At 35.0% G+C, this 15206-nt stretch overlaps 2 protein-coding genes across 4 annotated transcripts in view; one reads left to right on the plus strand and one right to left on the minus strand.

The window, feature by feature from the left end:
* LOC117111922 (cathepsin L-like) overlaps window positions 1-11734 on the minus strand; it is a 19237-nt gene extending 7503 nt beyond the window's left edge. The window contains exons 1-9 of the mRNA XM_033254960.1: window positions 11479-11734; window positions 7245-7352; window positions 5960-6130; window positions 5134-5209; window positions 4747-4860; window positions 4217-4459; window positions 3072-3152; window positions 2774-2896; window positions 2241-2396 (exon numbers count right to left, since the gene is read on the minus strand). Of these exons, the coding sequence (XP_033110851.1) occupies window positions 2241-2396; window positions 2774-2896; window positions 3072-3152; window positions 4217-4459; window positions 4747-4860; window positions 5134-5209; window positions 5960-6130; window positions 7245-7352; window positions 11479-11673 (1267 nt within the window). The 5' untranslated portion in view covers window positions 11674-11734. The remainder of the gene's footprint in view (window positions 1-2240; window positions 2397-2773; window positions 2897-3071; window positions 3153-4216; window positions 4460-4746; window positions 4861-5133; window positions 5210-5959; window positions 6131-7244; window positions 7353-11478) is intronic.
* Window positions 11735-15206, plus strand: part of LOC117111921 (phospholipase D3-like) — a 12662-nt gene continuing 9190 nt past the window's right edge. Inside the window, exons 1-3 of one of the 3 annotated variants that reach the window (XM_033254958.1) lie at window positions 11735-11774; window positions 12275-12318; window positions 14403-14613. In XM_033254958.1, the coding sequence (XP_033110849.1) occupies window positions 14420-14613 (194 nt within the window). In that variant the 5' untranslated portion in view covers window positions 11735-11774; window positions 12275-12318; window positions 14403-14419. Of the gene's footprint in view, window positions 11775-12274; window positions 12463-14081; window positions 14275-14402; window positions 14614-15206 lie in introns of those variants that run through there. The other 2 variants (XM_033254957.1, XM_033254959.1) reach the window with 2 other exon arrangements.

Raw genomic sequence — 15206 nt, forward strand, 5'->3', positions numbered from 1 at the left:
GTCTACAAACGTCGCCTAAAGTAATTGATTTTACCCGGCAGAACGAAAGAAGGAAACTCTGCTTTTCAGTCGTCTTAGGCACTCGTTTTTTGACAAACAATGACCTTTCAGAGGTCAAATTGCTGTCAAGAATATGAATTGGCTGCTTCGCAGCAATAAAAGCCTCCGCTTTAAATACACACCCCTCGATTAAATGTCCCCTCCAAGGAGCCTCATTTTGAATAAACACCTCCCTTGAATAAAAGTCTATTGCAGTAGAATTATATTTTTTCAAACCTTGTTACCTCAATAATTCTTCATGATCACGCAATAACACATTTTGACGGTAATTATGTTGTAGTTCCACATACAGTGAAATTAAGGGGTGTTAATTTGAGTATATATGTATCCAAAAAAAATAAATGCCTCAATCGAATATATGCCTCCCTCGAATAAATGCCCCCTCAAATAAACCCTTCTCGAATAATATGGTATATTACTATTATTCTAAACACAATATAACGTTAAAATTTGACATAGGATGTGGTATGTCAAAGGCCCATAATGAGGAGTACAGGATTTCCGACAGAGGAACCAAACCCACCTCAGTCCCACTAGGTGTCTCGAGATGGCATTCTAGAGGTGCACTTTATAAGCAGTGTTTCCTAAAGAATTTATACTCCTGCTAGCCAAAGGATATACCGTAAATGCTCGAATAAGCACCGCTCTCGATTAAGCGCCGCAACAAACATGATTTTTTCGTTAAGCGCCGCGGCGCTTAATGGAGATTATATAATATTACCGTGTGTTATAAAACAGGGTTTTAAATACAATGTATACAGTGAATAATTAAAATAATGCAGACACAAGCATTTCTTTAAAAATGTTTGTTTACAATGATAGGAACTATGATAGACCTACTGAACTATTGGAATATGTAAAACAGGTAACATGGGAACGGGCATGGAAAGCGCCACGCCGTATTTTTTTGTAAGTGCCGTTCTAGAATAAGCGCCGCAATGAAGCCTCCAAAAATTTTATAAATGCTGCGGCGCTCATTCGAACACCTACGGTATATATGCAAAGTACATAAATCTGGAATTTGCAAGTTGTTCTAGTTACTAATTGAAAGCAGGATACTTATTAAAAACAAACAAAGCAGGCAATTAAAATATTGAATGTTATTCTTCTAATTCAAGCCCTTACGCTATATGCAAAATACATATTAAAAGTACAATACATAGATCTGGAATTTGTAAGATGTTCTTATTATCAATTGAAAGCAGAATACTACTTACTAAAAATAAACAAAGCAGGCAATTAAAATACTGAATGTTATTCTTCTTATCTAAATTGGCTAAACATAAACAATAAGCATTTTTCAAGCAGCCTTTTGTCTAAAGTAAATGTCAGATAGATGTACAAATAAATGCACGTTAATTTTTATTTATTTATTTTTTTTTGTTGAGAATCAGGATTTATATAGCACCTATCACAATCCGGAGAATATACTAAAGGCACTGACACCATTATTTCCCTGGTCACTGGATACCGAATTGGCAAACCAGCACATTTTTGTGAAACCTTCTCTGCTCCCTGGTGAGTATCCCTATTCATTGCTACTTTACGTGTACAACCTCATACATTCAATACCATACCATCCTACCAGGTACCCATTTATACCCCTGGGTGGAGAGAGGCAAACGTAAGTAAAGTGCCTTGCCCAAGGACACAAGCAATGCGAAGAGCGTCAGTCTCAAACTCTTAATCAGAAATCCAACGTCTCACACGCTGTGGCACACACTCCTACAAACTTCAGACAAACATCCACAAGATGCTTTTATTTCAAAGCTACTTCAAAGCCTAGAAGTAACTAAAGTGGCAAGCACCGATCTTGTTGTCTTGCAAAATGATTATTTTGCATAAATTCATGACATTGTATTAACATCTATAACACTGTGTCTACGAACGTACACACATCATAGAAAACCTGTTTTGACACTTGACACACAAAAATTGGAGGTCATAATAAAGATTGTATAAATTATCTTGTGAGCTCTGAAGTAACAGCATCTGCACAACACTTACTCTGAGCACGTATTCCATAAATTCCTTGTGTACACGGAAGTAACACATTTATTATTAACTTTTAAGTAATTTAATACAAGCAGCATTTTCAGAGACACTAACCAGAGCTTCAGACAAGTTAACTGCTTTTCTAACCCGTCTGAAAGTGTTTAAAAAACAATAATGATACTTACTGACACCGTATCCAACAATCAATACCCCATGATCAAGTTTTGTTGGCTCGCAAAAGATCTTATACGGATGAGATATGCCTCCGAAGTAGAACTGCATCATGTTGGCGTTAATACCAATGGAGATGGGTCCGTTCTTAGCTAGCCACTTTGCCATATCTTGAATAAAAAACAAAAATGTTATCTCAATTAATTAGTAACATATTAAAAGAAAATATGTTATTTGTAACTAACTTCCTCTTCTAAATTTCATATTCAATTTTGATTGTATTTCCTAAAAGACTAAGAAAATTTTAATATTTTTTTAATTACTGTATTATTAGTTTTTTTTTTATGTTATTTTCTTTCTTTATAATTTCAACATCAGTTTTTCATTAAGTCAATGAAGAGAAGCCCTATGTTCTGTTTTTCATATTCTTTTATATTTATGTTTATAATGGTGTTTACACTTCTGGATGTTAAAATAAAATACAATTTACAAGCAAACATATTATGTCTAGTTGTTTTACTATAAAAACAATAATTATATAACATACCTCCTTCATCTTTTGAGATGTTGACAGAGCTGTTGATGTATACCTCGACCTTTGACCTATCAAAGGTACAATTATCACTCCACATACCCTTGTAAGGGTACGCCTTCTCACTTTCCAGACCACCTAGTACATTTAAATAATAATTGTATACTGTAATGGAAATCAACTTGTTTTATTTCATATGTTGTTTTCTATCACAAATGTTTTATGGTGAGCAGAAATTATAATAAGGGTTTAACTGTGACAGATAAACTACACTACAAAAATAATTTAAAACAATTATTATTAACTACTGTACCTAAACGAATGATTTCTTCATAAGCTTGGCTTGGCAGACCTCCATCGCATCCCTCATCGATCTTGTCACAGTCAACAAGTTCTAAGAATGTTAAAAACAATGTAATACTGTATATGAAAAAAAGTTAAAATTCAGTTTGTTTGAATAACATATTGCTAAAGTTACAATTTACTAATAGTAGAATTGTAAAGTCACAACACCAGGTAGCGCCCTCTGCTGCCAACCAGAAGTTGGTTACTGTTCATTATGCCTGAATGACTTCATAGGCTTTTTGGAATAGGCATTATAAAATCTAATATTTTACCATCAAAATATACTACAAACACAAAAGCTCGCATTATATTAGTTATCGAACACACATTTAATCATCAATTAAAATTTACAAAGAAAAACTAAGATACAACATCTTCATAATTACGTTAGAAATTGGGATCAGTGGTATGTCAGTGGGGAAAATGGCGTCCGGTTGAACACATTTTGCAACGATAGCAACGGAGTAGTATCACATGGTATCGTAACACTGTAGTGCTGTATAGTGAAAATGTAATTAATTACATTTTCATTGTAATTGATCCCATGTCTGATACTAGTTAGTGGTCATGATGTTTCTAAGCCACATAGAGAGACATAGCTGTTGTATCCACACTGTTGAGTTGTATGTGAAAAATACCTATGACTTTTCATATTTGGGTATGATATGACACTATCATGCCCATATATGGAAGTGATATGACATCATCATTCCCATATATGGAAGTGATATGACATGATCATGCCCATATATGGACATGATATGACATCATCATGACCATATATGGAAGTGATATGACATAATCATGCCCATATATGGACATGATATAACATCATCATGCCCATATATGGAAATAATATGACATCATCATGCCATATATGGACATATGACATCATCATGCCTATATATGGAAGTGATAAGACATAATCATGCCCATATATGACATGATATGACATCATCATGACCATATATGCAAGTGATATGACATCATCATGCCCGTATCAGCAAATCACCGACATTTGTCGAAGACAACTCGAACCAGACAAGTTCACCAAAACCATGAGACAAATATCCAATTATAATCCACCAAACAAAAAACCAGAATTGCTTTTACCTTGTTCAGACAGTGAGATGAGCTTATTTTTCTTGATGGCCCACTGGCCCTCTATGTTACCAGTCGTTGAGAATGCCCAGCAAGATCCACACATGCCTTGATCTTTGACCTCACTGACAGCATTATGATCACGCCAATCAAAAGCATCTGGTTCCTGGATGTTTGGGATCGTGGCTTGTTTCATTGGCTTCCCTGACGGCTTCATTGGACCTGACAGGCCTAGGTACTTCTTAAATTCATCAGCTACAGAGGAGAAAAAAGTGTATTATTATTATATTTATATATTATCATGAGAGAGCGTTGATTGCAACGATGAGACTTAACAGCGGATTCACTTCTTTGTGACCGTTACACATTCTCTGCACCAAAAAAACATGTCCTAGAATTTAGTGGACAAAGAAAACCTAACGTCTTTGTCATGTGTGATGTCATTACATTATAAATCGTACCGTTGTCAGGCAATTGAAATCAACTCATTATCAAAGACTATAGATTACTCCTTTTTAGATGAGCATCCATTATCAACTTACTCGTCAAGTCAGCAAACTTAGTTGGACCATAAACTGCTGTTCCTTGCTCATTTTTCTGATATTCTTCGATCGTTTTCATGTTATCTGCAAAAATCTTGTAACGGTATCTCACCACTGTAACAAAAAACCAATCTCTGTAATAATCTTAATAATATTATATATAATAAGAAAATCTATAAACATTTTTGGTAAGACATGAATTAGTTAAAAATAATGTTGACCAACAATAACCAACTGATATAATAATTAAAATGATGATTATAATCATTCACAGTTAATGAAACAATTATAAAAGTAAAAACATACAAACATCTGTAGTAATCATTATTACATACAATTAAAATAATAAAAGATAATGAAAAATAAGATATGGTTGCGTGTACGTACAATCAGGCTCTGTTGCATAATCTTTGTTGTATTTCTGAAGCCATTTCTTGAAGGCATCCATGTAAGACAGATCAACCTGGTAAACATATTGTCATACTCATTTAAAATAAGTTACTTACAATATGAGTTTAGGAGAGCGGGACAAGAGGTTAGGATACCTTAAATACCTCAAGAGAGCAGCTTAGCTCAGTCGGCTAATCTGGTGGTAGCCACTGTGTGTGTGCTGAACCGTGGCGATCTCTAGGTCCCCGGTTCAATTCACATCGCTGCCTCTTCTTGTGTTTCAGCTAGAGGGCTGAAATATAAGTTACAATAGCGCACCATCTTTCGGATAAGACGTTTAAGCCGTTGGTCCCGTGTGCATTTATGGCCTACGTGCACCTTAAAGAACACAGTACACTCTTCGGAAAAGAGTAGGGGATTGTCTCCCGGTGTACTGTCACCACCAGAAGGACCCCACTGGAAATAAGTCTTCTTCCAGATTTTCGTGGGCTATCCTTGTTGTTTTCACCGAATAAATCCAATCCCAATCCTAAATGGGTGCAGTAAGGTGGGGATACAAGCACAAAGGAAGGTTGGTATAAGATGGTGGGTTATACAAGTGGTAAAAATAAGGGGTAGCATTTACAAATGGTTAAAAAGTGGGGTGAGGAATAAAGAGGGGTGGGAGTCCAAGGGTGGGAATTACCAGAAGTAAGAAGTGGAGAAAAAACATGCAGTAGCAACATAGAACGGTGGTCAATGCAATATAAGAAGGTGTACAATGCACTGTTAATGCTTCTCTTTTAAAACAATCCAGTTATATACACTACAAAAATATTCTTACTTTGTCTTCTTTAGTGTCCTTCATAAGCGGTACATGGACAAGATTCAGAGGTTTGTCGTCATCCTGGGAAGGGGTGACATCAGCTGGAGCAGGGGTACACTTCAAACCCGGTTGAATTTCTCTGAAATTTAGCCATGGCTTCACCCACACTGTCACACTGCAAATTTCTTTCTGTAAAAATAAATTTCATGGATTAGAAATGTCAAAAGAGTCAAGAATGTCAAGAATTGATAAGCAAATACAACTTTTCAAATAGGAAGAAAAAGATTTGTGCTAAAAGAAAAAAAAACAAAAAACAAGAAACTTTATTCATAAGACCCACTATCACCAAAATCATGATAAATCATTGACAGATTTAAAAATACAGAGATCCCATACTTTGAGGAAATTAGGGAGAAGTTGACAAAGTGTTGAAATACAATAACTTCCTTATCAACATATTAATGGAAATGTGCCAAAGTTTACAGGCATTTGAGGTGAATTACCTTTCATGTACAAACACAATTTCTAGCTATAATATAAATAATCAGGTTTTTGATCAATGACTTCCTCGTAGGAATGTTTCAAAACTTCAATTTCAATAAACCGAAAGGTCCACTGATTAATCTCAGATAAGAAAGTATAATACATACTCCAAGTATTGAAATACATGCCATCGTGTTGGGATTCAATATTTTGACATTAATTATGTCATCATTAATTTCCATGTTCATATTTACAAGTTGTCTCGATATAAGCTTCACGACATTACAAGTTTGTATAACTTCCATTAAATTTTTATTATATTTCCTTGACAAAATTTATTTGGAGTCTTCAAAATCCATGGTCAGCAATTTTTTAATAGAAAAAATATATTTTTTTACATAAGAAAAGCCTAAAATACTTGTACTGTATATTTATAGACTGAAGGCCAACTCAGACAGTGCAAAGCAGCCGGACAAAATTTATCATCGGGGAACAGTCTTAAGCCATCGTGAGAAATATTAAAAATGTTAATATTCTATGACGCGACTGTCCCCGACACAGACCTATGGTGTCATAGATAAACTCCTGCAAGCCCTACGCCACAACGGCTGAGTCGTACAACGCTGTCTGAGTTGGTCTTGAGACTGCAGTTCTGTGATTACCATTTTACTAACCAAAATGAATGATGTGAGAAATGGTTAGTAATGAACCATTTTAATTAGGCCTTGTAACAATTGCTGAACGACCAACCCTGATTCTAAATGTCAATGTGCATGTTATTATATTTTTTTGGGCCTCATACTAAGGGGAGATAACTTACCATCCCTCTTGGATTGATTTCGCATTCTTCTGGTTTGGTGGCATCATTTATTGAGCAGAGCGTGACAGCCGTCAATACATCAAAATCATAAAGAATTCCAGAAACAAGCTTCAAAAACAATTAATACGTAATTAATAATTAATATAGATATTATTACCTCATAAATTTCAAACATAAATGAGGAAGTATTTCAGATAAAACAAGAGTGAATCAAGTGAGTGCACCATATTTATATAAACACTCATCACATAAGAATGGTTTCCATTGGCACTTTAGTGTTTCCACTGCAATTATTTCGCGATTTCCAATGAAAGTGTGGTACATAACAAAGCGTGCTACATAGGTATTTTTGTTTAATTGTGCCAAAATTCTTTTTTTATTATTATTTTTTTTATTTCTATTAAAACTCACAGAGATAAATAAAAACATCAAATTGAAAGTTGACATCAGATAAATAAAATATAAAGATAAAACACAGAAAAAATATATATAAAATAAAATAAATAAATAAACATAAAATAAATACATAAGTTAAAACATCCCAAAAATATTTGACTTAAAAAAAATGGTTTAACTGTCAAAAAAGATGTAAATATAAGTAATACTGTACATAGGTAGACCTCTACGTGTAACATGAACAAACGGTGGATTTAAAAGTCCTCTTTTTCGGCTACGGCTAGACACAAGGAAATTAAACAAAGTAACTAGTTCCTTATCAAAATTCATGAAAGAGTAAGAGCACTCAGTAGACAGCTTATCTCTGCCCGCCGCCAATCTATTTCTATAAAATAAATCCTCAAAATATCTACTTTCTAACCACCAACCACCATTACAAAAAATTACACTAAAACGAAAGTTTCATTCAGATGAGTTGATTATAGTTTTAAGATATCTGATCTGGGATGTTTTGCTTTGAATCCACATACTGTATCCACACCAAAATTTAATTACTTCATTTTTCAAATGCCTTTTATTGTATCAGTTGTTCACCTGCCAATTCCTTACATCTTAACTGACAAAAAATTGAAATATCTGGTCTGGGACATTCTCATTTAAATGGTCCTTGTATCCAGACCCTAGTCCGGGTTGTCACCAAAATTTAATCACCTCATCCTTGGATCATACCTAACAATACCTGTAACTGCCATTTAGATTTGTGCAGACACATGCAGGACCTTAAAATTTGAATGACCCTCAAGTTCACACCCGATCAGCACCCCCATCTCATGACTTAAAATTTTAAAAAAAATCCCTCACATCACTTTTTACCAGCCTAGATAGTGTAATAATCTTTTAAAGGCCTACGAAAATGACCATCACTGTGGATTGCCAAAACTTTGCAATGAACTACATGACCATCCGATGGGGAACAAGCTTGTAAAATCAGAAGTATATAAAGGGTCACCTGACTTCTTTTGAACACTTTCTCATACTCTACAACAATGGTACTGGTAATCTAGTAAGGGGTATCAAAACAATCCCAAGACAATGGCATGCAATGGATTTTGACTTCTGATGAGTCAAAATTATTGGCACATGTTGCAATTGGCTCTCACATGACACTGTGACTTTTTATGTTTAACCATTTTCATGGTTGAATAATTAACCGAGGACAAAGTGAAAGTGCCACCAGGTAACTTATTAAAAAAAATTCAGTAATAGGCCTACTAATAGTAAGTAATTATAGTGATTATATATGGATCTTTCCAAACTTTAGCCCTCCCACCAGATAAATTGCATTTAATTAAACTTAACAAGTAATAAATTAAGGAGATTTATTCATAATGAGCATAATAGTGCTAAAGTGCATATTGACATGGTCTGTGACTTGTGCAAAAATAAATCATGCAGTTAACTATTTTTGTTCACATAGAGCATCACTGTAACTGCAGTATACTGGTGTATAAAGCAATCTGCATATAAGGTCAGTTTGAGAAGATTTTTGTACGATTTTTGCTTATCAAGTGTACCCTGTATGCGTACCCTGTATATATAGACGACCACCTTGTTTCATCATCGGTATTCCTACATTTTGCAGCTTTTTATGGCTTGATACTGCATCCAGCTGGTTAAAAATAGGGCTAATCTTACAATAATTTTACAAAGAAAAAGTAATGTACAACATCTAAATAATTACGTTAGAAATTGGGATCAATGGTTTGTTAGTGGTGAAAATGGCGTCAGGTTGAACGCATTTTGCAACGATGGCAACGGAGTAGTATCACATGGTATCGCGACGTAACACTGTAGTACTCTATGGTGTTACCAATCACGCAATGAATTCAATTTATTGTGTACAGTAGTTTAAATAGTCCATAATTAAATCATGGACCTATTAATAAGATTATTAATAGGTCCATGATTAAATAATTGTTGATTATTGTGTCTTTTACTTTCATTTCTCTTTTCCATCTGTGAACCTTATACAATATGTAAAGGCTATTTTTAAAATAGGCTACAGTATGTGGTATTAGATCATACTGCAGAGGGGATTCTGTACCAACCAAATCCCTGCCGGTCAATAGACATTTCTGAGTGTGTCAATCAAAATTGACAACTGACTCAATCAGAACAAGGCCAGGAATAATATGCATCTGTCTCACAAACAAACACACAAGTTGTCCCACAAACGCACAGTTTTTGCTGTTGTTTTGTGGGACCTCAGGCAAGACTTTTTTTATACATTGTTTAGCAAACCTGCCGCCTGCCAATGATGATGATTGATTTCAAATAAAAATAACATTTTATTTTTCGCCAATTAGCACCCCCGCCGCTACAAAAAATGGAAATTTCAGAAAAAAATAAAAGTTTTTCTTTATTTTTATTTATATGCCCACCACTGCCTTGAAATCTCCAAAAATAAGATATATATATATTCTAATTATATAAATTTAAAGCATTTAACCATCCCATTACTACACTGTTTACATTACAATAATAAAATTTTATTTTTATTTTCTTCTCCGTCTGGATGTTTTTGGCAAAACCATAGAAAACAAAATTATTTTTTTTTTTTTCGCCCTCCTCTGACAAAAAAAAAATAAGCAAAACAAGGAATAAAAAAAGTCTTGTCTTAGCAACAATATCCAATGGGTGGGGCTCAGTAGAGATGTCCACTCTGTAGTGGCGATGCATTTACTGTGGCAGTCCTGGTTAGTTTTGAGACATCTTTTTTTATCGCTCTCTTTCCCCGATCTTTTCTGTTGCAAATCGCATAGAAGGTCTGGAATTGTGCACTGTATAATTGTAATGTAATATTATTATTATAATATACATACATGCATCAATAAATAACCCACCAAATATTTAGTTTGTGAGGTGACTGTTAAACATACGAAAGCTCTCTCCAATTTTTCTGAACATTATATAATAATAATAATAATAATAATAATAATAATATAACATACAAATTCAATAATAAAAAGATTGAATGAAGCATCTAAATAATTTATCAAGATGTGTATGAAAAAAAAACGCAATTTAAACATTAAAACATTCAAAGCAGGAAAAAGAGCTCATGGCAATATTCAATTTGCATATCGGGACAATTTCAAAATGATTCAGAAAATTATAAACCGTGATACATGCTCGGTAGCGCTTGCTACAGTATAGTCTTGGCATTAATTTCGCTCCTTTGCCGTTTTGGTCTATGCCCCTATTGCCATTTTGGTCTGTTCCTGTTTTGTTACTTATCATTGTCGTTTTAGTTCATTGCCGTTTTGGTTATTGCCATTTTGGTTATTGCCATGTTCGTTTATTGCCGTTTTTGACCTGCTACCAGTAGTAGTCACAAGCCAAACCCTGCACTCACAGGAACTGTAGCTGTTCATATGCATTTGTCAAGGCATTGCAAGTTGCTAGCAAATCAAAACATGAAGACACAATGTCAGTGAAATAAAAGGAAGTGTTTATATCGCAATGATGCAAAGGTCAAGACAGAGCACTTTTAAATCAATTTAATATTTGGAAAATTCAAATGTAGGCCTACTACAGTATTGCTCAATCGAATCAAAAGTTTATCAATAGGCTGGCTGGAAAACAATCATTAAAATCATACGTAAACACATCTAAAATACCTACTAGGCTTAGCCTCAAGTGAAGCTAAACTATGCAAATTGCCCCATGACGCATTGGCATGACAAGCAAATAGAAAGAGGCCTAGGCCTAAGCCTAAGCCTAAAGTCTAGGCCAGTTAAACTAGACCTAGGCCTAGGAAGCCTAGAGAGAGGCCTACCTTTTTCTGGACATTCTTCACTTCCACGACTTTGGTTTTGTACAACGAGTTACTACTACTGCGTCGATTTAATTCGTCTTGGGCAAAAGAAGCAATATCAAGGGCTTCATCTGAACTTGGATCTACTTGTATTGGTTCACCAAGAGCATTGATTCCAGAAATTAGGAAACAAACCAGTAGCAAAATCGACGACATGGTGCTGTTGACTGTTTTTGGTGGTTGTTGTTTCGCTCGGCTGGTTTTGTTTTTTGTTTGTATTTAAAAGGTCATTCATTCGGGTCACGCGTGTAAAGTCTGCTGTGAGCATAGAGGTATAATAAGAATACTAGAGCGCTAACAGCAATGTATTCGATGTTCGAAATACGCAGAGCTGTGTGTGTGTACCATCCAAGATGGCTGCCATAGATTCAACCAATCAAATTTCGCCTGATCACTATAATTTTCAATGGCGCCCTCAATTTACACAGAAAGTTCAGTACAGCAAGTTACCCGTATTTTGAAACTCGAGCGTTGCGGGGTATGGGCGTAATGTACACGATTTTAATTCTTTTTAATGTTTGAATAAGATGCTCTACTTGGCTTCTTTTTGGCTACGACAGTTTAATAATTTGTCATTATCAATACTAATTATCATTAATGAAATAATATTCAGTCAGAGGGCTTATTTATGGTAATAATATGTATACTAAGCCTGAAGGTGGCGCTTTCCTAAGGCAGCCATCTTGGATGGTACACATACACAACTCTGCATTGCCCCGCCATCTTGTCAGCACTCTAGTTGTTTAATAGCTCTATGGCTGTGAGGAATCCAGTTGGAATCGATCGCACAAAACAAACAATGCAAGTTTAGTTTTTATACCTCTTTGAGTCTTTGGTTTATTCTAGATATGATGATTGATAGTCAGAGCTGTCACACACGACCGTTATATTGTAATGTAATGTGAAGTAGTCCTAAAGAACAATTAATTAGGGATTCCACAATCAGTAAGTATGGTGCTGTGTTTACCCAGGGAGTTGTGAACTCCCAGGTTTACCTATTCTATAATGATGACATTGCATGCCTACCTAGCTATGGACGGTGGCCTGCCCTAGCTAGGGCTAGGCTGGATCTCCCCTACCAAATCTAGCCTCTCTAGGCCTAGGCCCCAAGGCTGAGCTAGCCTAGTAGTAGTACTACTTTTACTTTCGTTTGGGGCTAGGCATCATGCTGCATACTGAGAACAAAACCCTTCAATAATTATTTTATGCTGACTTGTCTATGGTTTCACCGCCTAGACTAGGAGGGGTGGGGGGGGGATAGTCTAGACTCTAGGTAGGTCCTAGGCATAGGCCTAGGCCTAAACGATTTAAAATTTTAAAGTTTAATTTAAACTTTACTAGCCTAGGGGCCTAGGCTAGGCTAGCTAGGCCTGTGTACAGAACAGTAACTTTTGCTCTGACATTATTGCTTTGTAGCTTTCTCTAGACCTATGTGTTTAACCTTTCTGTTTTTTCTTACTGTACATTTTTCATAATGAAGATTACCTAGGACCCTTTAGGCCACGAGAATGAAAGTTGTAGGTTTGCGTCCGAAAAATTTTGAAAACACATGAGGCATTTTTTCATTTTTCATTATTTTTTTTATAAATGCTGTCCACAAGCCGCGGCATTGGTAATTTTACATTTATTCCCAAGAAACAATGCTTACAGTCATAAATGTACACTAGCCTATAAAACAGATCCTTTTCTACATTTAAGACTTGAAACATACGAGATTTCCTATTGGTCAGAAAGATCGATTTGACCCGTAAATGACCTCAGCAGTGATTGGCGATCATGGTGCGATGTGGCCAGGCCTGCCTTCGCTCGGTGTTCGCGACGAGTGATCAGTGATGAATAGATCGTTTTTCTGTCTGTTTACGAAAAGTCCGTTTTTTAAAACGAAGTTTTTTTTTTTTTTCAAAATAATGAAAATTTTTGTGCGGTAGCTTTTTAGGCATGCGGGCAGTGGACGCAAACCTACAACTTTCATTCCTGTGGCCTTAATTCCATTTTGAATAAGAACTAGGAACTAATTTTACAGTTGTTATCTTTTGCTGTATCTGAATCTCATTATTGTTGCTATCAAAGTTCTACTGATAAAGAAAAAAACATTTTTAAATATTCCATTATAAAATATCTCTACTGTAAACCAGTGTGGGGGGGGGGGTGCCAGAAATTTGCTGACATATCTGACAGAGGGGTAAGAACCAAGGGACCAACGAAGCCTCGGTCGACGTCCTGGAATAAAATATCCCTGGTAGTGTTTACAGGGAGAGTTTTTATGTTTAGAGTATGGTCCAAAATGTGCTTTTAGACCACGATATTAGGGATTTGTGATCAAAGTAGCATTATTTTGATAAGCAAATTATACAGATACAGGAAATATAGTTTTATTATCATTGTCAGAGACATAGAAATTGTTTTTGCTCGTGGCGCTGTACATCACCAACCAAATTAAATAAATAAATTAAAAGTACCACAAAAATCAAATTATTATTTTTTTTTAATTTTTGATCCGTAGTCGTACGTCGGACAACAGGGGGGTCCAGGCCTGACCGACTGGGGAAAAAATTCCCCCCTGATGGCGCCAACACTGCTGTAAATTATTTTTTGCTTCAACAAACCTCCCCTCCACAACCAAGGTTTTTGAGGTAAAACTTATTGTAGGCTATGCAAATGGTCAGGTCAAGGCTGGATTGTTCAAATTTACAGTGTGTGGGAACAACTTCACTATTGTTTCCTCTGAAGCAAACACTATTGTATGGAAATTGGAAGGTAATTAAAGAAATGTCAGGCCATGGATGCTTCAGATACAATTATACCTTTATTATAGATATGATATAGTTTGTTTCTAAACATTATAAACATCGAGTATTATTTGATTTTTTTTTTTTTTTTTACAGAAAGGACTGAAATTAACATGTTTGTAAACGGTGGTTACACAGCGGCAAGTGAAAAGGCCATCTCGAAATGGAGGAAAACACAAATGATTGTTGTGGTGGTTTTCACTATTTGTATACTAGCGGTTTTGTGTAATCTACTTGTCTTGCCTTTGTTATTTTCATCATCATCTGAGTATAATACACCAGATATTCCATGTACTAGCAAATGCAGGTAATTTGCAAATTGACTATTAAGTTACATAAATTTAAATTGGGATTAGAAATTTTTTTTAAACTTCAAATGCCTTTTAAAACAGAATACAATTGACTGTAAAGTAGCATTATTTTATTGCTCTTGGTTACTTAATTAAGAAATAAATATTGGTAGAGTGAAGTTTTCATATAGTAGCTTACTCTAGTGTTACAGATGCTTGCCAAAAGCAGACCTTTTTCCCACTTTACCACTGTTCCCTCCAGTAATTTGACAGTTACTAGCTGTTGTATGCGAAAGAAATAAAAAAGAAAATGTTTAATACTTTAAGGTCAAGTAAAAAATATCTGAGTTTCTCATATTATTGTGAAGATCAGATTTAATGTTGCGTTCATAACCACTTTACTTTGAGCTAATGATTAAATAACTGGACACATCCTTCTTTTGATAAGAATCTAACTTTTATTGTCTTTGGCCTATTTACTTTTGATTTTACTTTAACTTAGGCCCTATAAAAAATATTATTAGTTTATCACCCTATCTGGAAGAAAAAAATTATGAGGGAGGGAGGGCTTTTTTTTTTTTTTTTTTTTTTTTAAAGCCAAATATCAACC

Source organism: Anneissia japonica, unplaced genomic scaffold (assembly GCF_011630105.1).
Source record: "Anneissia japonica isolate Jap-2015-1 unplaced genomic scaffold, ASM1163010v1 scaffold1594_len1068242_cov183, whole genome shotgun sequence".
NCBI classification, from domain to species: domain Eukaryota; kingdom Metazoa; phylum Echinodermata; class Crinoidea; order Comatulida; family Comatulidae; genus Anneissia; species Anneissia japonica.